Source organism: Syngnathus scovelli, chromosome 16 (assembly GCF_024217435.2).
Source record: "Syngnathus scovelli strain Florida chromosome 16, RoL_Ssco_1.2, whole genome shotgun sequence".
NCBI lineage: Eukaryota > Metazoa > Chordata > Actinopteri > Syngnathiformes > Syngnathidae > Syngnathus > Syngnathus scovelli.
Window position 1 is genome coordinate 626,867 of NC_090862.1, and position 24,232 is coordinate 651,098.

Sequence of the window (24,232 nt, forward strand, 5' to 3'; positions counted from 1 at the left end):
CAACGCGACCACCTTTGGGGTACGGCACTTTCAGCAGTTTGACGTACTTTTTGCTTTTGGGTGTTCCCGCTCTTCGCCGTAGGGTCTCGCCACGGTTGCTCGCTCGCAACTCATTTTCGTAAGTAATTCGCCGACAGCTGCCGGCCGGACACAGGGCACGCAGGTAGGGGTGTGGTCTACTCTGGACCTGGGTCCACCTACTTTTTATTTCTACTTTCTGATCTGGTTGATGACGCTAACTTGATACAACACTTAGCCATCCATCGTCCAAAAGTCAAAGTGCCGAAGGGGTCATTCCGAACCGTTCGGGCCCTGTCGTCTGGAGAACTCCTCCTAACTCAAACGGTAGTGTGTGCTGCAGTCAAAGGGTCTTGGTTTGTTGGGAAATCAGCAAGTTTCAAGTCGAAGCGACCAAAGATTGCCTTTTGGTGTTAATTGTAAATCCACCCTTCTGCTAAATTTGTAGGAACCCGCCACTTTATTTTTATGAGCGTAGTTGTTTTTTGTCTGCACTCATGTCCTTTTGCGGGATAGAGCAGACAAGCGGGTGTGACTCCAAGATAGAAGCACCGTCTTCGTTCTTCTTAACGGTGGTCCATTATCTGTCTGGAGCCAGGAGTCTGCGCATCAAATTCGACTTCATGTTGCAGTCACAGCTCCCCTGTCGTTTACTGTTCATCTTCAATGTATCATCTGAATTTGCTCTCCAAAGGTAGCTGAGAGTGTCAACCCAGAAAGCAGCAATGGATAACCGATTGGCATGTGACGAGGTCGGTCCATTTCATGTGCGAATCCATTTGATCTGCCAAGTTTCAAGCACCTCGGCCTTCATGAAATCCTTTCTCATCCCTTGCAGGACAGTGACGTATCCTATGAAGAGCGTGATTCCGCCTTCCTCCCATCCCCACTGAGAATGTGAGTCCCTACAGTCTTTAGTAATGCTAACCAAACATTCATTCTTTATTCCATTCAAACATTCATTCATTCATTCATTCACTCATTCTTCATTCAGCTCAAACATTCCATTGAAGTCTTGCTGTCGTCAAAATGTATGTCCATATCCATACGTAGTTCATAACGGAAAGGGAACAGAAGCGAATAGCGTTGCGAATTGGACCGTGACCAATCAATGCAATTCGTCTTCACAATTGACCACTGGAAGGTAGTGTGAGATTTGCCGCCCTCGTGTGGTGAAAATATCGAAGCACGTCCGTTTGACTGACGTTTCAGCTTGAGGACAGATAGCGTCTGCCCCCGTGTGGCCAGGGACAGAATTGCAGCATCTTGACACAATTGGACAGACTTACTGTACTATATTGGACTTCGTGGACAAACATGTGGACTACAGTAGGCCACATGCATATCATGAAATGCATGTTTCCATTTTGCACACCAGGAGGACTCTGGCGGACCACAGTGATCTGCGCAGTCTGGAGAACGGGAGGCAAGAAGATGACGCACCCTTGGAAACATCCATCTTTCCTGGAGATTCAGGAGGTAGGCTTCTCCCACCGCTCTCTCGTGAGTGACTTTTTGTTTCAAATTCCATGCGGTTCCTTCAGCCAACCTCAACCTGAACACCAACGCCACCACCAGAGGCGACGCTCAGGTCAGTCTCTCATCCTAAAACGATTCCAGTAGCCAACTTGAACGAACGAACGAACGAACGCACGAACGAACGTACGCACGCACCAACGGGACCCTCTGGGCCGGCCGCAGGCGTACGTGGAACTGAACGAGCTCCAGGGCAACACCTGGCAGGAGACGGGCCGCTGGGTGGGCTTCGAGGAGAACTTTGACGCCGCCACCGGGAAGTGGGGTCCTTCGCACACATCCTACCTGACCTTCAAGAGTCTCATCCAGCTACGCAAGACCATGAGCACAGGTGAGTGTGGACTTCATATCAGGAAGAAAAGCTTCACATCTGAGGGGCTGATGTTACGCGGTCAATCAATCAATCAATCAATCAATCAATCAATCAATCAATCAATCAATCAATCAATCAATCAATCAATCAATCAATCAATCAATCAATCAATCAAGTACATGCAAATGTTCTTCAAGTAGGTTCTGTCCTAAAAAGGAACTAGCTTGTACTTGAACTCAAAGTGCTCTCAAATGAAACGCCAGGCGCTGTCCTCTTTGACCTGGACGTCAGCAGTTTGTCAGCCATCGCCGAGAAGGTGGTGGACGCGCTGGTCAACAAGAGCGAGATCCGAGCTAGCGATCGGGATCCTCTGCTCCGAGCGCTTCTCATGCGCCGCAGGTAAGCCAATCCATCTTTCCGTACAACTTGGAATGCACCGATCCCACGTGCCGCCTAATCACAATCAATGCCTTATTTGTGGTTTTGCCTCCAGCCAGTCCGACAGACCTACGCTCACCCCCTCGGGAGACATCCAAATGCAAACCTTTTCCGTTTCCACCAAGGTAGTGCTCATTTGAGTGGCCCACTCGCAGCCGGAATAGCACGCACACGCAACACGCCTTTTTCTTCTGTCGTTTTGCAGAGGGACGGCTCTGACAACATGGAGGCCTCCATCGTCCTCTCAGGTAGCACCACGCCACATTGAAATATTTCAACCGTCGAGCAAGAACCTAAAGAATGGCTCCCCAAGGTGCCCTGGAGCTTCTGGAGAAGCCGGTGGTGGCTTTCGTTCGCCTTCGAGACTCGGTGCCGATGGAGTCGGCGCTGGAATGTTCCGTCCCCGTGCGCTTCGTGTTCCTCCTGGTTGGCCCCAGCCAAAGCGGCGTGGACTACAGTGAGAGCGGTCGCGCCATGGGCGCTCTCATGGCCGACTGGGTAAGAAAAGCCGCGCAAGGTCGAGAGAGAACGGAGAGCAGAAGCGCAGCTCCACATAACCTTCTCTGCGCCAGGTGTTCTGTCTGGAAGCTTTCCTGGCACAGAGCGAGCAGGACCTGACCAACGCCATCGCCGACTTCATGGACTGCAGCATCGTCATCCCCCCCACAGAGATCCAAGAAGTGGGGATGCTGGCGCCCGTCATCAAGTTCCAGAAGGAGATGCTGCGGGAGAGACTCCGCCCCAGCGACAACCGTCTGGCCTTCGGTGCCAGGGTTCGAGGTAAGGCGACCGAGTCAAACCAGACCCAAATGAAGAATTTGCCTGACGGTCCGACGGATGCGTTCAGTGACAAAAGCGCCGGAGCCGGCGAGGGAGGACCCTCTGGCCCGCACGGGCTATCCTTTTGGCGGGATGGTCAAAGACATCAGGCGTCGCTACCGCCACTACATCAGCGACTACACGGATGCCCTCAACCCTCAGGTCATGGCCGCCATCATTTTCATCTACTTTGCCGCCCTGTCGCCAGCCATCACCTTTGGAGGACTTTTAGGTAGGACGGACTGTCTGTCTGTCTGGCTGTCTGGCTGGCTGTCAGTCAGTCAGTCAGTCAGCCACCCCCCCGTGACAATTAGCGACACATTCAAGTTGAATTGATTTTCTGAATTGACCTTCCAGGCTCTTTAACAATTCTTCTTTGTCTTAGCCGACAAATCAGAGAAGATGATGGGTGTGTCTGAGCTGATGATCTCCACAAGCATCCAGGGCATCATCTTCTGCATCTTCGCCGCGCAGCCCGTCCTGGTGCTTGGTTTTTCCGGACCGCTGCTGCTCTTCGAGGAGGCCTTTTTCGCCGTACGTGCCGCCGCCGCCGCCGCCGCCGCTTGTTTGGGCCTCAACCTCATGCATGTTTCCCGTCTCCATCCCGTGCGTGCCTTAGTTTTGCAAATCCCAGGGCATGGAGTACTTGGTGGGTCGTATCTGGGTGGGCATGTGGCTCATCGTGATTGTGGTGATCATTGTGGCGGTGGAGGGCAGCTTCCTGGTGCGCTACATCTCCCGCTTCACCCAGGAAATCTTCTCCATCCTCATCTCGCTCATCTTCATCTACGAGACCTTCAGTAAACTCATTAAGGTTTCCGCCTTGAACTCGCCATCCTTTTGTGCGAAACCTTTGAAGCTTGCAGACTTACGCCGTCTCCTCCTGCGCAGATCTTCAAGGCCCATCCTTTGAAACTCAACTACGAAAGACTGAACGATACCCTGGAGAGGCCCTTTGACACCATCTACAATGTGACTTCCAACGGGACCGTTGTGGTCCAGCGCGTGCCACTCCAGGGTCCCTTTCCCAACACGGCGCTGTTGTCCCTGTGCCTCATGCTGGGCTGCTTTTTCATCGCCTACTTCCTGCGCCAGTTCAAAAACGGCACTTTCCTGCCCGGTTGGGTAAGTCGCCGAGCCGAGCCGAGCCGAGCCGAGCCGAGCCGAGCCGAGCCGAGCGGCTCCCTCCCGACAAAGATGTGCCATCCCTGACCCCCTCCGTCTTATGGCAGCTGCGACGCCTGATTGGAGATTTCGGGGTCCCCATTGCTATCTTTACCATGGTCGCTGTGGATCTCACCGTTGGCGGCACTTACACTCAGGCAAGCTAGCAGTATAATGGTGTCATCAGAATGTCTTTGATTTGTCATTCTACATAGTATAACGTCATTGTGGAAGTGACATGGCTCTCTTGCAGAAACTGGTGGTACCAAATGGTATCCAGGTGACCAACCCTGACGCCCGTGGCTGGTTCATCAGCCCTATGGGAAAGGACGGGAACTTCCCCATCTGGATGATGGCCGCCTCCGTTGTCCCAGCGCTGCTCGTCTTTATCCTCATCTTCCTCGAGTCTCAGATTACCACGTGAGCATGGAAACGCCTTTCCTGGCAATAGCAACGTTTCTCTTCTTCTTCTTCTTCTTGTCGTTGTTGACATGCTGTCAACATGCTGTTTTCCTCCTTTAGGCTGATTGTTAGCAAGCCGGAAAGAAAGATGGTCAAAGGCTCCGGTTTTCATTTTGACCTGCTCCTCCTGGTGGTCATGGGGGCCGTCTCCTCCATATTTGGGGTTCCGTGGCTGAGCGCCGCCACGGTGCGCTCCGTCACGCATGCCAACGCTCTCACCGTCATGTCCAAGGGCCCCAAACCGGAAATCGAAAAAGTGCTGGAGCAACGGATCAGCGGCATTCTGGTGGCCCTCTTGGTTGGTAAGTCAAGGAAGGAAGGAAGGAAGGAAGGAAGGGAGGGAGGGAGGGAGGGAGGGAGGGAGGAAGGAAGGAAGGAAGGAAGGAAGGAAGGAAGGAAGGAAGGAAGGAAGGAAGGAAGGAAGGAAGGAAGGAAGGAAGGAAGGAAGGAAGGAAGGAAGGAAGGCATCCGTCCGTCCGTCCGTCTCACACACATACACACAGCCAAATGGAAGCTTATCCACAAGGTGTTGTGTTTCAGGCGTCTCTATCTACATGGAGCCCTTACTGAAGCTGATCCCCATGACGGCCCTGTTTGGAATCTTCCTTTACATGGGTGTCACTTCCCTGAGCGGCATTCAAATGTGGGACCGGATGCTTCTGTTGATCACGCCCAAAAAATACCACCCGTCCGAAGCCTACGCCACCAGGGTACCTACCGAGCTTCTTTGTTTCAACGTTAGGTAGCGGTAGCTCTGTTGATCTTTGGAGAGCTAACATTTGCCTGATTTTGATGAGCACGTACGTAGGTAGGCCGACGCTGCCACCGCAGTCTCATCACGTTGTCATAGCGGTGGAGCACTTGTTTTTCCATGCTGTCATTTACCGCCACCGTGTTTTGGGCGTAGGTGACGACGTTGCGGATGCACCTTTTCACGCTGATCCAGCTGGTGTGTCTGGCCGTACTTTGGGTGGTGAAGATGAGCCCCTTCTCCTTGGCGCTGCCCTTCATCCTGCTCCTCACTGTGCCACTGCGCATGGTCATGACCGGCACGCTCTTCTCCACCATGGAAATGAAATGTGTAAGTACTTTGACCTGAACCATTTTCCACCTTATTTGTACAATGGTGTACAAACTTTGGTGTTGCAGCTGGATGCAGATGACGCGAAGGTGAAGTTTGAGGAGGATGTCGGTGAGGATGCGTACAATGAGTCGCCTCTTCCGTGAGTGAAGAAGACCAATTCAATTTCAAAGTATAGCCAGTGATTCATTATGGAAAAAAACCTCGCTATATCAACTTTGATCCCATCCTTTGGGTCATTTTTGCAAGTGATACCAGTGGCATTTGTTCTTTTAGATGTAGATTCTTTTTTCTCTCTCTCGTGTGCAAGTTAGAGGTGTTGTCCTGTGACATGTGATATAAAATGCATCGGATGCATTGGTTTTCATTGAAGTTAGCCGAATATTTACCATTCCCAAACATCAATGACATTTTTGCCTTGTGGTTTATTTTCAAGGTATTTTTGTCAATTCCACAATTTGAGCATTGGATGCCGATATACGTATGCGCTTTTATCTGAATTGAATGAACGCTTTTGACAAAGCGTCTTCTTACTTACATAGGGTGTAACATGAATAAATAAACTGATTAGTATTTTTCCATTTGTATTCATTTAACCTATAGGAAATATTGATCAAGCGTTACACACTAGCTTTGACATATTGCTTTCATGACCCTTCAGTCAAGATATGAATGATCTCGCGACCTTTGATGCACTTCGTCAACGTATCCAAAGAACTGCGTGTGAGACGGACGGCTCGAGCAATCAAACGCCACTTGCCCCTCCAAAAGAATCTTTGTAGAAAATACTTCCAAAAATATCATATGGAAATATGCCCGACAGCAAGCGAACGCATCACTGTTCGCCGAGGGGCCGCTTGTTTTCCTTAGCGGGCTTCCCCGATTGGACGGCCCAGCCGACCGGGGTTCCGCCCTCCCGCCGGCCAGCCGACCGGGGTTACGCCCACAAACGCAAAGTGGAGAAGCTGTCAAACAGCCACCGACAATTTACAAAATGAAAATTCCCTTCAACGTGCGAAGGTATCGAGGTCCACTTAATAACACACGCTATACTTAGACGTACAGCAAAAAACAACTTTAATGAACCAAAAACAATGTCAAGTGTAACCATATAAAGTTCGACATTTGAGGTTGTCAACTTTCGCTGTCGGATGCTTGTTCGGTTGTGTGGAAAGCGTTGCAAATATCGGCAGCGGAGCGGACTTGATGGCCGGCACCGGTCCGGTTCCGGTGCGTCCGACAAAATGGAAGACTCCTCGGCGCCGCCAAACGCTTGACTGGATGGAGAGCTGCGAGGGCGATGTAGGCGGGGAAACAATCATCTCTGCGGGGACTGGAGCCGAGGACCGACGGCGCAGTACTGGCGATGATTGTTCGACCCTCCCCTTCTTCCTCTCTAACGACGCCGAGAAGCAGCGAGGTAAGCCCAAGCCGAGCAACCCCCCGCTCGGGCCCAAATGCAACACGACTGCGCCACGAACGAGTACCTGAACTTCGCCCATTTGACCGTCGTAAATGTAGCATTTGTATAGGTGTGAAAAACGAAATCGGTCGGTCGACGGTCCTCCTTTGAGTTCGACATACGGCAGTGGAAAGGGGACCCACGAGGTTGGCCATAGCCGTATTTCTTGTCCTCTGCGGCTGGGGGGGGAGAGACTTGTGGACACGCGGCCTGGAGGTAACACGTGCGTGTTGAAATGACTTGTGGATAAGTACACGTCCACATTGAATGGAATATATTTCGGGTTTCGGGGAGTTTTCGTTACTTTCCACGCTAAGACCTCCATGCGGCAGTTTGCAGAAACGCCAGCCGCCCCTCTCGGTTAGCCATCAGGGATCTAAGTTTAGTATCTCGCCGCCCTTTCTCTCTTCCCGACTAGCCCCGGACGACCAAGCTCCTCGGTGAACCCGCCTATTTAGGCGTCTCTTTTGGGCTCAACTTAAAGGAGCCCCGCGGTTGTGAGCCTCGTATTTTTGTCCCCTTCTTTACCAGGCCGCCATTTAGACCTTATCACGGTAGGTTTGCTCGGAAGCATGGCGGTCGTCAAGCTCATTTGCAGCACCACGGAACTTTGGCGCTCTCCGACGTTAGCACAGCCTCTTTGAACATACCGAGTCCTAACTTAAATGTTATATCGCATTCCGGGTATGTGGTTATTTCAATGTGTCACTATAAACATTACTTTGGGCACAATATTTAGGACGAAATTGAATTCTCGGTGTTCAAACATTGTACAGGTTAAATTATTTACGGTGGCCCGGTAACTACATTTCGGCGTCGCTGCTTCGGCCCCGGCTGGGGCTTTTCGAGCTAACAGGCTAGCTTGTGCTAGCTGGAGCCATCACGGACACGACGAACCACGAGGATCCGCCATCGTGGAAGCGCCTCTCGGTTACGCCTCACTGAAGAATCTACCGCACTTTTGTTAATTCTCGAATCAAACCACACCTACAAGCATATACGCTACAAACAATCCCCCCAAAAACACTTTGTTAGCCGCTTAGGACAACATGTCGCCGTTCTTTCAATTTATCGTTGAAAATCGAGTGTGGCGCGACGGAGCGAGATCCGCTGGTGATGAGGCTCCGGTGGCGCAGTGATGGCCGCCATTGTTGGTCCGTTGGTCGGAGAGCGAAAGCAGCTCCCCCGTGGTCAGCTGGTGGCGACCAGCTGCCTGTCCGTCCACTCGCTTCCTTCCTTCCTTCCTTTGTGGATCCACCCCAAACCCCTCGGCTCCCCCACCCGAAAATCCTCCATTAGCCAGCGGGCCCAGGCGTAGAAAATAATCATTGCGTGTAGAAGGAAGGCCGGCTGAAAAGTAGCTTGACGGAGGGGGAGTTCCTACTTGTTGAAGCCCGCCGCGCCGTGCCGCATCGCGCGCGTGTGGCGTTATTTGAGATTGCCAGTGTGTGTCCTCAACGCAGAACGTAAACGTTTTAGGGGCGGCGTAATGCATAGAAGCCATTATGTTGACGTTGGAATCATGTTGAGAACAACATTTGTTATTCGATTCCTGACTCGTTTGCATTTTGTTGTTGCAATGCCCTGAACCAAGCCAATGGACTCCTAAAGAAATCCTTTTTATTCCCTTTTTAATGGCTTGTACTCCAAACCGACTCCACAATTTTACGTCAAGCTAATCTTAGAACAGTGACTTATAATATTTCAAATATATATATATATATTATCCTATTACCCATTTCATATATATTTAGTAATAAGTAGATACAGCGAGTTTGCAAATGGTGAATTTACCACGCCTTAAAATATAGATCGGTGTGGTTAGTAACTACAAACTAATTTGCCTTATTTCTCCAGACTAAATAAAGGATCACCCACAAATGAATGGAAACATGGAGGCAACATCCCAACCTCAAGGTAGTGCTCGGCTCCATTCTCATCCCATTTCAAGTTGTCAAACTCTTGCTTTGTTGACATAATAGATGTTATTGAACTCTGTGCTGCAGTGTGGGCCCAGGACGACGTGTTCCAATTGCTGGAGTCCATGAAATTGGCACTCCCGCAGCTGGACGTGACCAAGTACAAGAAGTCAGAGACCCACCTGGACTGGCAGAAAGTGGCCTTCAAGTCCTACACGGCCGACATGTGCAAGCTGAAGTGGCTGGAGGTCGCCAAAGAGGTGAGGCCACCAGGGTTGATGCGATATTTTGGAATCGGCACAAAATTCATTGAGTCTGACTACAACAGGTCCGTAAATTTCGGACCCTTACGGAGCTGATATTGGAAGCTCAGGACCACATCAAGAACCCGTACAAAGGCAAGAGACTAAAGGTAACCTATGACAGCATCTTGTTCTTTGGCTTTTCATGAATAATTAGCCGTTTATGCAGCACACAAGATGCACCCACAATCAGGTTTTGGAAAATAAACGGCATCAAATGTGGCGGGATGTATTCAGGAACCTGCTTTTCCTCCTGTGACAGAAACATCCGGATTTTCCCAAGAAGCCCCTGACACCGTACTTCCGCTTCTTCATGGAGACTAGGCCCAAGTTAGCAAAGTTGCATCCGGAAATGAGCCACGAGGAAATAAGCAAGATGTTGTCCACCAAATTTCGTGCGCTGCCTGACCAAAAAAAGGTAAAGTGCCAGATGCTTCGGGTTTGAATCCAACTGAAGATTTCTTTTCCCTTTTCACCATGTAGAAAAAATACTCCGAAGCCTTTTTGAAGGAAAGAGAGGTTTATGACCACAGCTTGGAGAGGTTCAGGTGAGTTCATCTGTCGAAGACTTATGTATTTTGCTCCTTATCGTGGACATCGCATTTTGAAAACCTTTCCCGTCTAACAGGGAGGAGAACCCGGAGCTGGCGCACCGCATACCTTCGAAAAGGCCTAAACTCTCCCGAGGATGTAAAAACGCCTCAACAGCTGTTTAATGTCTTAGTAACATAGGGTGTAACGTGAATAAATATACAGATTAGTACTTTTCCATTTGTATTCATTTAACACCAAAATATATATTTAAAAATCTTGATCAAGCGTTACACACGAGCGTCAACGTATTGCTTTCATGACCCTGCAGTCAAGATGTTAAGGATGCATATTGTAAATGTATCAAAAATAACTGTGTGACGGCTCGAACAATAAAAAGTCACTTATTGTTCAAAATACTTTAAACACTAATATTTTTGCATGGAGCATATGTAAATATGCCCGACAGCAAGCGAACGCATCACGATTGAACAAGGCCCAGAAGCCTGGGACCCGTTTGTTTTCCTTACCGGGCTTCCTCGATTGGACGGCCCGGCCGACCGGGGTTCCGCCCACAAACACAAGGTGGAGTTGAAAAAGGGAGGAAAAAAAAAAAAAAACAACGCGCTGCTGATCTAATATGAAGCTGTCAAACAGCCACCGACATTTTACAAAACGGCGGTTCCCTTCAACGTGCAAAGGTATCGAGGTCCACTTAATAACACACCCAGTGTTTAGACGTAACCCCCAAAAAAGCCCGACTTTTTAACGAACCAAAAATAATGTCAAGCCTAGCCAGCCATATACGGTTCATGATTTGAGCTTAGTCAGATGTGAACTTTCGCTGTTAGATGCTCGTTCGGCTTTGTGAAAAGTGTTGCAAACATCGGCAGCGGAGCGGACATGATGGCCGGTCCAGCTCGCTCGGCCCCTCCGCTTGTTTTAAAAAAAAAAAAAAAAATGCGATGGCGGCTGACGGAAACGACGGCGGTGGCGTCGATCCGTCCGACAACATGGAAGACGACTCGGCGTCGCGAAAAGGTTGGGTGGGGAGTGGGAAGCTTGCTGCGCGTTGACTGGAGGGAGACTGCGAGTGCGATGGAGGCGGGGGAAGAATCATCTCTGCGGGGACTGGAGCCGAGGACCGACGGCGCAGTACTGGCGATCGTTCAACCCTCCCCTTCTTCCTCTCCAACGACGCCGAGAAGCAGCGAGGTAAGCCCAAGCCGAGCAACCCCCCGCTCGGGCCCAAATGCAACACGATTGCGCCACGAACGAGTACCTGAACTTCGCCCATTTGACCGCCGTAAATGTAGCATTTGTATACGTGTGAAAAACGCGATCGGTCGGTCGACGGTCCTCCTTTGTATTCGACATACGGCAGTGGAAAGGGGACACACGAGGTTGGCCATAGCCGTATTTCTTGTCCTCTGCGGCTGGGGGGAAGAGACTTGTGGACACGATACCAGAAGGTAACGCTTATGTGTTGTTGAAATGACATTCTGGTTGTGGAGAAGTACACGTCCGCATTGGATGTTAATGGCTTTCGGCTTTCGTGGGAGCTCGCGGTTCTTTCCACGCTAAGACCTCCATGCGGCAGTTTGCAGAAACGCCAGCCGCCCCTCTCGGTTAGCCATCAGGGATCTTGGTTTAGTATCTCGCCGCCCTCTCTCTCCCCCTTCTCTCTTCCCGACTAGCCCCGGACTACCCAGCTCCTCGGTGAACCCGTCTATTTTATTTCGTCGTCTCTGTTCGGCTCGACGAAAAGGAGCCCCGCGGTTGTGAGCCACGTCTATTTTTCCCCTTCTTTCCCCGGGCCGCCATTTGGACCTTGTCACGGTAGGTTTGCTCGGAAGCATGGCGGTCGTCAGAGCTCGTTTGTGGCGCCACGGAAGCTTTTCGGTCTCCGACGTTAGCCTAGCCTCGTGTAATATAGTCACTCCTAACCCAAAACCACAGTTGATCGATACTTTCGTATTATCTTTAGAAATAAAAAACACACTTATTAGTTTTAGTGTAGCTTTTATTTGATCTTTTTACAGTCGCTCGTCTTTGTGGCTCCGCCAAGCCCCAGCACAACGTTGAGAGCCGCCGACCCATGTACGTTTGGAAACGTATACGTTGTAGAATTTCATATCAACGTTTCAATTAGGTTTTGATATCGAATTCCGGGTTTGTGGTTATTTCAATGTAAGCATTACCTTGAGCACTCGTAACATATTTAGGATAAAATTGAATTCTTACAAAAACCGCGTCAACTGCTTACACATTGTCCTGAAAATGGCACCAAAGGCGTTCTTTTGTAGAGAGCATAATGGACGGTGTTGAATGAGTTTTTTGAAACGGTGGCCTGGTAACGAAATTTCGGCGTCGCTGCTTCGCCCCCGGCTGGGGCTTTTCGAGCTAACAGGCTAGCTCGTGCTAGCTGGAGCCATCAAGGACACGACGAACCACGAGGATCCGCCATCATGGAAGCGCCTCTCGGTTACGCCTCACTGAAGAATCTACCGCACTTTTGTTAATTCTCGAATCAAACCACACCTACAAGCATATACGCTACAAACAATCCCCCAAAAAACACTTTGTTAGCCGCTTAGGACAACATTTCGCCGTTCTTTCAGTTTATCGTTGAAAATCGAGTGTGGCGCGGCGGAGCGAGATCCGCTGGTGATGAGGCTCCTGTGGCGCAGTGATGGCCGCCATTGTTGGTCCGTTGGTCGGAGAGCGAAAGCAGCTCCCCCGTGGTCAGCTGGTCGCCTCCAGCTGCCTGTCCGTCCACTCGCTTCCTTCCTTCCTTTGTGGATCCACCCCAAACCCTTCGGCTCCCCCACCCGAAAATCCTCCATTAGCCAGCGGGCCCAGGCGCAGAAAATAGTCGTAGCGTGCAGAAAGAAGGTTGGAAGGAGGGGGAAAGAAGGCGAAATTCCGTGTGGCTGGAAAGTAGCTTGACGGAGACTGGGAGCTAAGGCGTTGCTACTTGTTAGCGCGCCACGCCACGCCGCGCGTGCTGTTAAATTTGAGTTTGAGAGCAGTCGCAAGCTATCGCCAGTGTGTGTCTGTGTGCGCGTGTGTCCTCAACGCAGAGCGTAAACGTTTTAGGGGCGGCGTAATGAATAGAAGCCATTATGTCCACGTTGGAATGCCCATTCGCACCACCTTGCCGCGTCTAATCATGTCGAGAACAACATTTGTTATTAGATTCATGATTCTTTCTTTTGTATTTTGTTTTTACGATACCACATTAAAATGGACCCATAAAAAAAATCCTTTTCATTACCTTTATAATGGCTTGTACTCCAAGCCGACTCCACAATTTTAGGTCAAGCTAATCGGTGACTTGAAAAATGAATGGCATATTTAAAAAATCTATTATTATCCTATTACCCGTTTTAATATAGATTTTGTGATACGTAGCTACAGCGAGTTTGCAAGTGGTGAATTTACCACACCTTCAAATATACATTGGTATGGTTAGTAACTACAAACTCATTTGGATTTATTTCTCCAGATTAAATAAAGGACAACTCACAAATGAATGGAAACATGGAGGCAACATCCCAACATCAAGGTAGTGAGTGCGCGGCGCGGCGCGGCTCCACTCTCATTTCAAGTTGTCAAACTCTTGCTTGGTTGACATAATAGATGTTATTGAACTCTGTGCTGCAGTGTGGGCCCAGGACGACGTGCTCCAATTGCTGGAGTCCATGAAGTTGGCACTGCCGCAGAAGGACCTGACCAAGTACAAGACGTCAGAGTCCCACCTGGACTGGCAGAAAGTGGCCTTCAACTCCTACACGGCCGACATGTGCAAGCTGAAGTGGCTGGAGGTCGCCAAAGAGGTGAGGCCACCAGGGTTGATGCGATATTTTGGAAACGGCACAAAATTCATTGAGTCTGACTACAACAGATCCGTAAATTTCGGACCCTCACGGAGCTGATATTGGACGCTCAGGACTACATCAAGAACCCGTACAAAGGCAAGAAACTAAAGGTAACCTATGACAGCATCTTATTCTTTGGTTTTTCATGAATAATTAGCCGTTTATGCAGCACACAAGATGCACCCACAATCCGGTTTTGGAAAATAAACGGCATCAAATGTGGCGGGATGTATTCAGGAACCTGCTTTTCCTCCTGTGACAGAAACATCCGGATTTTCCCAAGAAGCCCCTGACACCGTACTTCCGCTTCTTCATGGAGAAGAGGGCCAAGTATGCAAAATTGCATCCGGAAATGAGCAACTTGGATCTGACCAAGATCTTGTCCAAGAAATATCGTGAGCTGCCTGACAAAAAAAAGGTAACGTGCCAGATGCTTTGGGTTTGAATGGGGGGGGAGGAAGAAACGAAAATCCATCTGAAGACATTTTTTTCCTTTTCTTTGCACCGTGCAGAAAAAATACTTGGATGACTTTGTGAAGGACAAAGAGGTTTTTGTCCACAGCATGATGAGGTTCAGGTAAGTTCATCTATTGAGTACTTGGATTTGGCTCCTTATCGTGGACATCACATTTTGAAAACGTTTCCCGTCTACCAGGGAGGAGCACCCGGAGCTGATGGAGAGCATGACTAAGAAAGGCTCAAATGTTCCCGAGAAGGCCAAAACGCCTCAGCAGCTGTGGTACACCCACGAAAAGAAGGCCTTCCTCAAAGGCCACCCTGACGTAAGTTGGCTTTTCTTTGCCGCCCGTTTGCCTCATTTCATCATTGAGGAGCTCTTGCCGTTCTTTTCCAGGCTACCACAAAGGATATCAAGGACTACCTCAGCAAGCAGTGGACACAGCTGTCGGACAAGAAAAGACTCAAGTGGATCGCCAAGTCGCTGGAGCAGCATAAGCTGTACGAGGTGAGCTGGAAGATGGCGGCGGCGGCGGCAGCAGCACATCACGTGCCAGCTTGTCTGTCTAATAGAGACAAAATGCCACTCGTTGGATGATTTGGCTTCCCATCAAGCTTGTGGCTTTGATATTGGCAGGAGACCATGCGCGAGTACATTCAGCAGCATCCTGAGATGAACCTGACGCAGGGGGACATCGTCAAGTCCACTCTGACCAAAGCCGAGAGGCACCTGAAGGACAAGTCCGACGGCCGTCCCGACAAACCTCCACCGTGAGTCAGCGCCCCGTCTGAGTCCCTCCCTCGGCCGCAGAAAGAGGCTACTCATCATTTCCTTCCTTCCTTCCTTCCTTCCTTCCTTCCTTCCTTCCTTCCTTCCTTCCTTCCTTCCTTCCTTCCTTCCTTCCTTCCTTCCTTCCTTCCAGGAACGGTTACTCCATGTTCTGCGCCGAGCTGATGTCCAGCATGAAGGACGTGCCCAGCACTGAGCGTATGGTCATGTGCAGCCAGCGCTGGAAGCTGCTCAAGCAGAATGAGAAGGATGCCTACCAGAAGCGCTGTGAGCAGGTAATGCAAAATGCTTGCCTCTCACCATATGGCTTGTCTTCATAGTGCTCTAAATGTTCTTCTTTTTTTCTTTTCTCTCTCTGCAGAGGAAGAAGGAATACGAAATTGAGATGAACAGATTCCTCAGCGTAAGTTCTTTTCATGCTTCCAAACAACGTCGCCTTGGCTTGGCATCCCCATGTGTTTACTCTTTGAATTCACACATTGTCGCCATTTTGGGATCGCTTCAGAGTTTGTCTGAGGAGGAGCAGCAGAGGGTGTTGGGTGAGGACAAGGTGGGCTTCAAGCGGGGCACCGGGGCCAACAGCGCAGCGTCCAGAAAGAACTCCAAAGCCAAGGTGCCCAGAGATGTCCATTTTGCTCTTTGTGCTCGCATTGTCTGACGTTTGACTTCTGATTTGCAGGCCAACGCGGAGAAACCCAAGCGGCCCATCTCAGCCATGTTCATCTTCTCCGAGGAGAAGCGTCCCAAGCTGCACCAGGAACGTCCGGATCTCTCCGAAAGCGAACTCACGCGGATGCTGGCGCGCATGTGGAACGAGCTGCCGGATAAGAAAAAGGTACGAGTCGTCCCCCCCCCCCTTGAATACGTGGGACTGAGCCACCTCCTCGTTCTGAACGCAGGAGAAGTATAAGCGACTGGAGGCGGTCTTGAAGGCGGGGTCGGAGAAAAAGGAGGACCGTAGTCTGCCCGACCCACCCAAGACGGCGCAGGACATCTGGCAGCAAAGCGTCATCGGAGACTATCTGGCCAGATTTAAGGTACTAAGCCGTGTACAAACAGTTCACAGTAAACACTGAATGGAGTGGAAAAACAAAACAAGGATGCATGTGCAATGCAGAACGACCGGCCCAAGGCTCAGAAGGCGATGGAGGCCACCTGGAGTACTATGGAAAAGAAAGAAAAGATCATGTGGATCAAGAAGGCGGCAGAAGACCAGAAAAGATACGAGGTGAGCCAGCGCCACGACGACCTCGGCCCGGCGGCAGCTAAGCGCCATTCTGCCTGTCGTCCGCAGCGAGACCTGTGCGAGATGCGTTCGCCCGTCGCCACCGCTGTGGCATCTGGGAAGAAGATGAAGTTCGAGGGCGAACCCAAGAAGCCGCCGTCGTGAGTTGCGCTCGCAATTTGTCGTGGGCTTCCTTCCTTCCTTCCTTCCTTCCTTCCTTCCTTCCTTCCTTCCTTCCTTCCTTCCTTCCTTCCTTCCTTCCTTCCTTCCTTCCTTCCATGAGCTGACGTCCTGTTTTGCTCCAGAAACGGCTACCAGAAGTTCTCTCAGGAGATGCTGTCCAACGGAGAGCTCAACCACCTGCCCATGAAGGAGAGGATGACAGAGATTGGTAGCCGCTGGCAGAGGCTGCCCCTCAAGGACAAGGACCGCTACAAAAAGATTGCAGAGGAGATGCAGAGGCAGTACAAAGTGCTGCTTGAGCAGTGGCTGGCCGTGAGTGATGCTGCTTCTGCTAAAAAAGAAAGTCATCCAATTCTGCTGCTTCTTCTAATCCCTCCCTCCCTCCCTCCCTCAGAGTGTATCTTCTCAAGTTAGGAATTCCTACAAAGAGTACAACTCGCAGGTGAGGCGCAGCACAATATGAGAAGCTGGGTTTATTGTGGTGGCATGTTTCAATTCCAATTTGCCCTCTTGATCTTCCAGAAAAGAAAAACCCCTACAAAACCAGGAGGCCCCAAGGCAAAGGTCAAGAAATCGGTAAGGTGCTAGCATTGGACCGCTAAAGTGATCAGCCCGAAATATTTTTGGGTTCAAAAATGGTTGCAAAGATGCAAGGATCTCTCCCAAGCGGACAAAATCCAGATGTAGAAGCAGAACAGCCAACGATAGCGCTTATATGCACCGCTTCCCACAGGACACAGAGGAAGAAGACGACGATGACGACGACGACGACGATGATGAAAAGGACAGGGCTTCCTCCGAAGCGGGCTCCTCCAGTGAAGATGATGACGACGACGATGACGACGATGACGTAAGTTGCGCCAATACGTGTTTGGAAAAGCGGGAATCTTTTAGATTCTCACAGACCATTCCAAATGTTTGTGTTGAAGAAGGACGATGATGACGAAGACGACGACGAAGTGGACGACAAGGAGAACAAGTCAGAAGACAGTAGCAGCGAGTCCAACTCTGGCGGCTCGTCAGACTCGGACTCAGACTGAAGAGAGGCACAAGGGGCGGGATCACCGTGACGACGGGACAGACCAAGCTGAGCCACGGGGGCTTCATTCGGGGGGGGGGGGGATCTCTGCCACTGTGCCAACCCCTGCCCAAGCCGCCACCTCCATTTCTCAACTTTTTTTTTTTTCTTCTTTCTTTCTTTTCTTTCAATTTCTTCCCTTCATCAGCCCCTCGCCGAGTTTTAGTCGGACCTGCATCCCACTGGTTTGGCGATGTTCTGAACTGACACTTATTTGTTTTGAGTTTGAAAACAATGTCGTCCATTTTATTTGATTGTTCCACAGGGACGAACGAGCCAGGCTTCTCGCAGCCAAAGAACACGACGAGCGGGTGGGACATTTCAAGCAGGGAGAGGGGCGGGCAGGATGCGAGGGTATTTGTACTGGAAAAAGTTGCACTCTTAAGAATGTTTCCTTGTTAATACTTTCCCCCCCCCCTTCTACTTTTTCCTCTGCTTTTGATTTTATCCTATTGACTTCTTAAAGAGGTGGTATTTTTTCAGATATAAAAAACAAAAAAAAACAAAAACAAAAGAAGCCATGATGAATGTTTTGGATTTTTTTCTTTTTTTTTTCTGTTGTCATTGCTGGAACGTTGTTTAAAATGCTGCAGTGCAAACAAGATTTCAATCTCGGTTATTGTATTCCCCCCCCAGCTTTTTCTTCTTCTTCTTCATCGAGGGCCGTTCTACTCATTGAAACCGAGCACCGGTCGCAACACAAACTGTCTTGACATTGCGCCTCCTTGCAAACACACATTTACTTGCATTATCACATTTGTAAACAAAAGCAATTCATGGGAAGTTATTTGTTTGGTTCTCTTAGAGGCACTGCACATTTTGAGGTTTGTTGTTCATTTTTATGTCCAAACTACAAATAAATCAAGTTGTTGTGCAACGCTTCCTATGTTCCCCCATGCATGCTTTATTTAAAAAAAAAAACAACCACATTTAAATTGGGTCATTTGAATGTTGTTTGATCTTGGTTAACTCCCTCCAAATCTTCACTTAGTTGTAGAATGAATGACACAGACTACAAAATGAATGTACATATTAGACATTTTTGCTTGGTGACACATACCATGACTTACATTAGTTATAATCTTCTGTTTGTGATACTGATTTGTGATTGAATCAAAGTTAAAAGGGAGGTGGCAGTGTGTATTATTCTTGTAAATACTGTTTTATTTTGTATTGAGTGGTTTTCTTTCCTCCCGTCCGTTGCTTGGTTTTTGTTTTCCTTGAGATGAAATGTTTGAAATGTTGAAAAAAGCAACAACAAAAAAGCTTTACAACTTTGTACTGCTGATCATTTGACCAACCAACCAACCAACAAACCAACAAACAAAAAAACATGTTTTCTATAGCAGAGGGTGTTATGATGTCCTTGTCGTTCAAGTATTTGGGCAAATAAACACAATCTTGAAAAATGGCTTGTCTTTTAAGTATGGGGGAGTTAAAAAGTGATTATTCTAAAGACATCTTAGAGTCGTGTTGAGGATGAAAAAATGTTTTTGAGAACACCTTGTAGTATCTATCTAGTATTCGATAAGGAAAAGTATTTGTGTGACCAGTCAGTTATAAAAAACAAACCAAAAAAAACTACTCTTAGTGGTGACAAATAAAACAGGGTATAATTTTATAATTATAGATAGCGGACAACAGGATTTTTTAAAATGATTATTTCTTTGTCGGTCTTCCGTGTGTAGCGCCATCCAATTGTTTTTCATTGTGCGTGACATAAACGTCTCATGACGTAGCCGGAAGTGCCTCGTTGTCTCGCGCTGTGATTGGTCGAGCGCTGCTGCATGGCCGCCTTACGCCTGTCAAGCTGCACAAAACGGCTGGCCGTGTGTTTGTTTCGTTAACACCTGCAACGAACAAACAATAAGGAGAAATAGACTTAGACGTTTCACTTTTTTTTCCCCCTCTGAGACCCAGCAAATATGGACGTCGAAGAGGATTCCTCGCGCTGACTGACGCGAATCACGTCGAGTCGGCGGCTCGGCTGCCTTCCGCTGGGGGGAAACGGGCTGCTTCCGTGACGACCGACGAGGTAAAAAGAAAGCAACATCGAAATGGTGATGTTGATGATGGTGGTGGTGGTGGTGGTGGTGATGCCAGTGGTCATGCCATGCCATGCCATGCCATGCCATGCCATGCCATGCCATGCCGATGAACCTCACTGCTCGCTGTGGCACGCTTGTCCCGGTTCGGAAAGGAAGAGCTTGCATGGAGATAATTAGCGGCTTTTGGTGACCCGTAATGTTTACTCTGCTCTTCCATCCATCGTAATCAGATAACACACACAAAAAGACAGCCGCATGCATATTGAAGTATTATGTTCATTCAGTTACCTGTTCTAATATCATTTGCTGTCATTGAATAACTTCTGCACCAAAAGTCAGCACTGTTTCATTGTCTTAAGAATTGTGGCCTTTTGTTTTCTCTTTCTCGACAGGATGAAGAGAGAAAAGCGACTTAAAAGCTTAAAAGTGAGTCATTTGGATGAGCGTCATTTGTGTCACCACCAATGTTTTTTTTTATTTCTGTTCTGAACTGACTGGTTTTGTATTATTTACATGGATATGTTCAATGTCTTTATTTGGTCAAGTCGAAATGGAGGCAACTGGCATGAATGTAGGCCGACATGACCTTGGGGCGTTAATGAGAACGCCGAGTTTGTTTGTCACCATAAGAGATCCTAGAATCTGTTGATTTTATCACCAGAAATGAATATTGTAGCTTAAATGTGAGTGTTATTGAATTAACTCGACGCCTGTGTGTGTGTGTCACTATGAATGTTTTTGGCCTTCGCAAATAATAACCAGTTATTGTACCTGTTGCTACCACGATGCAGGTACGCAGCGTCATTGGCTTCCAACGCCATTGAGAAGATTCAGCAGAGGGGTTTTCAAATGAAAATGGAGGATATGGCCCTGTCAGGCCCAGACAACACCAGGCTGGAGGTACTGCAATGGTTCAAAGTGAGTTGTCACTCTTGATGTTTTACAGTGCCGCCCGCATGTGTGCGCTAGGCCTTGGTCCACGACATCTACTCTGAGCTGGTGGAGGACGCCTGCCTAGGCCTTTGCTTTGAGGTGCATCGCGCCGTCAAGCATGGCTACTTCTTCCTGGACGACACCGACCCGGAGAGCGCCAAAGAATTTGGTCGGTACATTGGCGCCCCCGTTTGTTCTCCATCAGCTTTTTTTCTTGTGATTGACTAGAGCTGTTGGCCGTCTGTGCAGAGATTGTGGACCAGCCAGGACTGGACATCTTTGGCCAGGTGTACAACCAGTGGAAGAACAAGGAGTGCGAGTGTCCCAATTGCAAGCGACTAATCGCGGCGTCCCGCTTTGCACCGCACCTGGAAAAGTGTCTGGGCATGGGGCGCAACAGCAGCCGCATCGCTAGCCGCAGGTCGGCCCCCAAATTGAGCCTCCTCGCGTCAAATGTGATCGATCCTATTGATTTGTTCATTTTGACAGGCTGGCCAGCAACAACAACAACGTGAGCAAGTCGGAGAGCGACCAGGAAGACAACGACGACCTGAACGACAACGACTGGTCGTACGGCGCCGAGAAGAAATGTGAGCGAAGCTCCCGCTGCTCTCGTGTAGATATAGCAAGCCATCTTTGTTGTTATTATTTTTGTATTTTCTGATTGCAGCCAAGAAGAGAAAGTCCGATAAGGTCGTTACGGTATTTCTCTCGTTCTATGCAGAGTTGTGATCGGTCTTGTAACGGCTCTTTTCCCCTCTGCGCAGAATCAAAATTCACCGCGACGATCCAAATCTCTCAAGCACAAAAACGGTAAGGAGTCTTTTCTTTTCTTTTCTTTTCTTTTCTTTTCTTTTCTTTTCTTTTCTTTTCTTTCCTTTCAAGCAATTCATTGCAAGATAGTAATTGACTTTCAAAGTGTACATACATACCTTATATGAATTGGCTGGCTTTCTCATGTCCAAACTTGATGTAGTTCTTGGTATGAAATGCATTTCAGGGGATCTGGGCAGCAGCAGCAGCAGCAGCAGCATCTCCTCAGAAGCATTCAAGGTGGACTCTTCCTTCTTAGCGCTACCGTTTGCCAGCAGTCACGCTTTGCAGGACGCCGCAATAAGCCAGCGCTCTTTTCTCTCTTTTGCCTTCGTCCAGTACAATAACTACAACAACGCCGGGATCAATTACGAAACTCTGGGCCCTGACGAAGTCAGGTCACTGCTGACCACGGTGAGAGAACCACTCTTACGGCCTTCCTAACGATTGATTGCTTGTATGGCTGGGATATTCCACCGATGGAAGAAACAGACTTGGTGATGGATGCTTTGCTAAGCTTGTGTGTTTGTGTGTGTTTGCAGCAATGTGGGGTGATCTCTGAACACACCAAGAAGATGTGCACCAGGTATGTAGCACATGCACCCATCTGCCATGTTCTTGTGCCCGTCCGTCTTCCCCTATCACTTTTCTCCCTTTCCACTATATGAAGTGAAAGTGAAAGCGACTTTTACTTTCATCTTCATCTGCTTCCAATGTTGGGACCGACCGAAGGTTGAACACAAGTTGGCAGCAGGGCCGGCGACCCGCACGCACGTGTCTCCCTCCCTCCCTCCCTCCCTCCCTCCCTCCCTCCCTCCCTCCGGCCGGCCTCCGGGCCTGTCACCAGCCTCCTTCACCACCCACAGACCTGGCGCAATTGGATCTATATATTTGCAATTCAAACAAAATGTCACCCTCCCTGCTCACTACGACAGTGATTGGCCACCTTTGCCTTACCTCTGTGAGAAAGGGGGCCGATTACGGTGAAAGGGTCTCCCTCCCTTCCTGGTGTCAGTCGGGGAAGTGTAACGCCACCTTGTGTCCCGCCCACCAGGTCTCAGCGCTGTCCCCAGCACACGGACGAGCAGAGGAGGAGCGTCAGGGTGTTCCTCCTGGGGTCGTCCGCGTGAGTGTGCCCCCCCCCCGCCCCCCCCTGAATAGCGTCCTTGATCCCAGCCCCATCCCTTCCGTGTGTACTTAACTCGTGTATGAGTGATGGCTTCTGTCGGTTAAAAGGAGCCATGTTTGACAAGTCAAGATTGCAGCTGCAGTGAGAACAGTCATTTCAGTCAAGGCAAGAATAACACCAGAGTCGTGATGATGATGATTAAAAGTACACAATAGGACACCATACAAGCAAATTGGATGTACCGAGTTTGATTTCCAGGGCTGTCCACACAGGAAGTGACCTTATTTTGTGCACTTGTCATGATCACCAGGTCGTCCCTCCCTGACCCCAACGCCACGGCCGAGAGCGACGCCTTTGAGCTCCAAGGGGACGGTGGCGGCGGTGGTGGCGGCGGTGGTGGCGGCGGCGGCGGCGGCGGCGGGGCTCACAATCTCATCAGCCGCCTGCAGTGGGAAGACTCGCCGGAGATTTCGCCCACTGACTCCGCCTCATCCAGAGCCAGTAAGGAATGGAATGCAATTTTTAAAATGGATTTTATTTTGCCCACAAACGTTATTAGTTCTTTTAGTTTTGATTTGATTTCTTTTTAATTTGTTGAATTTGATTAGTTTGAGTATTATTGTTTATCGTTTTCTCCTCACAGGCACCAACCATTCTGACCCTCGTAGGCCGAAGAAGAAGAAGCGGACCTCACTGATTTTGAACAGCACTTCAGGAGGAGGAGGAGGAGGAGGCGGTGGCGAAGGAACAAGCGGAAGTCTAACAAGTGGCAGCAATGGAGGCGTCTCGCAGAGTATTGTTAGCTTGCCCGCCAAAAAAAAGCGCCCCAAACCTCCTGCTCCATCTATTTCCAGCATCTACGATGACTTGAACTAGCACCCGAGAACATTTTTCCCCTCCACGTCTCTACGCCTAGGTTCGGAATGAGGCATTCAGGTGCAACGCACACACACATGCGCGCACACACATGCATTCCTCTGCTCGCTCTCCTGCTGTGTGTATTTCAGGTTTAGTGTAACTCATGTGAACCGTATATGCTAATTTTGTATTCTTGTGACATATATTTTGAGTTTTGTTAAGATTATCATGACCTAATTATTTGTTGTAAATGATGTATTTGCACATGAAACTGTAATGGTGGTGGAGATGGACAAGGTAAGCTCAAATCTAATTGTGTCTATTTTTATAGTCCTGTGAAGTTTTGTAAAAGTGTTTTGGTGATGTGAGCTCAAAATATTAACATGTGTACTATATATATCTATATATATATAGATATATATAAAAGTATTTCATGAGCACTGTCCTTCATTGCTGACATTTGTAAATAAACAAAAAGAGTGGGAAGTTTTTTTTTGTAATGCTTTTAATTGGAGACATTAGACTCCAGATGTCTTTTTTCTCATAAGTGCCAGATTCATTTGTTTCATTCATTCATTTTATTTACACTAAATACACAACATTGTACACATAAAAAGGCCTGTTCTACTTTAACAAGACAGCATCTCAGCCTTTAAATTAATTTCTTCACACCACAGCAAAAATGTTGGGCTTGAATCATGGATGGAGAAACGAGAGCTAACAAAGCAGAAATGAAAGCTTAATCACAGGTCTTTTTGTTTGTTTGTTTGTTTGTTTGTTTGTTTGTTTTCTC

General features: G+C 48.9%; 3 protein-coding genes and 1 pseudogene across 14 annotated transcripts; all 4 read left to right on the plus strand.

Annotated features, from left to right (window-relative positions):
• On the plus strand, positions 1 to 6,408 carry slc4a1a (solute carrier family 4 member 1a (Diego blood group)). Of its 4 annotated transcripts, none has more exons than XM_068653366.1 (21): positions 1 to 19; positions 713 to 770; positions 857 to 915; positions 1,397 to 1,497; positions 1,563 to 1,609; positions 1,720 to 1,885; positions 2,131 to 2,266; positions 2,361 to 2,430; positions 2,511 to 2,553; positions 2,619 to 2,803; positions 2,878 to 3,085; positions 3,153 to 3,356; positions 3,510 to 3,658; positions 3,744 to 3,938; positions 4,016 to 4,249; positions 4,357 to 4,446; positions 4,542 to 4,708; positions 4,811 to 5,052; positions 5,291 to 5,460; positions 5,658 to 5,831; positions 5,900 to 6,408. In XM_068653366.1, exons 2-21 carry the CDS (start codon positions 744 to 746, stop codon positions 5,975 to 5,977), a joined length of 2,745 nt encoding a protein of 914 aa, XP_068509467.1. In that variant the 5' UTR covers positions 1 to 19; positions 713 to 743; the 3' UTR covers positions 5,978 to 6,408. The 4 variants fall into 4 exon arrangements, with proteins under 4 accessions (XP_068509467.1, XP_049601074.1, XP_049601075.1 ...); XM_049745117.1 differs by having other exon boundaries at positions 6 to 118; XM_049745118.1 differs by lacking the exon at positions 1 to 19 and adding an exon at positions 67 to 163.
• A 1,138-nt stretch (positions 6,409 to 7,546) lies between these two features.
• On the plus strand, positions 7,547 to 10,277 carry LOC125983669 (nucleolar transcription factor 1-like; annotated as a pseudogene).
• A 387-nt stretch (positions 10,278 to 10,664) lies between these two features.
• ubtf (upstream binding transcription factor) lies at positions 10,665 to 18,540 on the plus strand. Of its 8 annotated transcripts, none has more exons than XM_049745126.2 (21): positions 10,668 to 11,260; positions 13,554 to 13,613; positions 13,712 to 13,884; positions 13,953 to 14,036; positions 14,189 to 14,344; positions 14,439 to 14,503; positions 14,582 to 14,708; positions 14,780 to 14,890; positions 15,020 to 15,153; positions 15,306 to 15,447; positions 15,534 to 15,575; positions 15,678 to 15,785; positions 15,852 to 16,007; positions 16,072 to 16,209; positions 16,290 to 16,400; positions 16,467 to 16,558; positions 16,703 to 16,892; positions 16,975 to 17,022; positions 17,103 to 17,156; positions 17,314 to 17,430; positions 17,513 to 18,540. In XM_049745126.2, the coding sequence occupies exons 2-21, from the start codon at positions 13,577 to 13,579 to the stop codon at positions 17,618 to 17,620; spliced, it is 2,193 nt and encodes a 730-aa protein (XP_049601083.1). In that variant the 5' UTR covers positions 10,668 to 11,260; positions 13,554 to 13,576; the 3' UTR covers positions 17,621 to 18,540. The 8 variants fall into 8 exon arrangements, with proteins under 8 accessions (XP_068509468.1, XP_049601080.1, XP_049601077.1 ...); XM_049745125.2 differs by having other exon boundaries at positions 10,669 to 11,260; positions 17,510 to 18,540; XM_068653367.1 differs by having other exon boundaries at positions 10,665 to 11,260; positions 16,290 to 16,558.
• Positions 18,541 to 19,417: 877 nt separating this feature from the next.
• atxn7l3a (ataxin 7 like 3a) lies at positions 19,418 to 24,176 on the plus strand. 2 transcript variants are annotated; one of them, XM_049745139.2, is made up of 14 exons: positions 19,418 to 19,693; positions 20,099 to 20,132; positions 20,498 to 20,606; positions 20,676 to 20,808; positions 20,889 to 21,060; positions 21,129 to 21,229; positions 21,310 to 21,332; positions 21,407 to 21,452; positions 21,640 to 21,692; positions 21,792 to 21,866; positions 21,995 to 22,038; positions 22,507 to 22,578; positions 22,892 to 23,082; positions 23,225 to 24,176. In XM_049745139.2, the coding sequence occupies exons 3-14, from the start codon at positions 20,556 to 20,558 to the stop codon at positions 23,455 to 23,457; spliced, it is 1,194 nt and encodes a 397-aa protein (XP_049601096.1). In that variant the 5' UTR covers positions 19,418 to 19,693; positions 20,099 to 20,132; positions 20,498 to 20,555; the 3' UTR covers positions 23,458 to 24,176. The 2 variants fall into 2 exon arrangements, with proteins under 2 accessions (XP_049601096.1, XP_049601097.1); XM_049745140.2 differs by lacking the exon at positions 22,507 to 22,578 and having other exon boundaries at positions 19,419 to 19,693.
• The last annotated feature ends 56 nt before the right edge of the window (positions 24,177 to 24,232 follow it).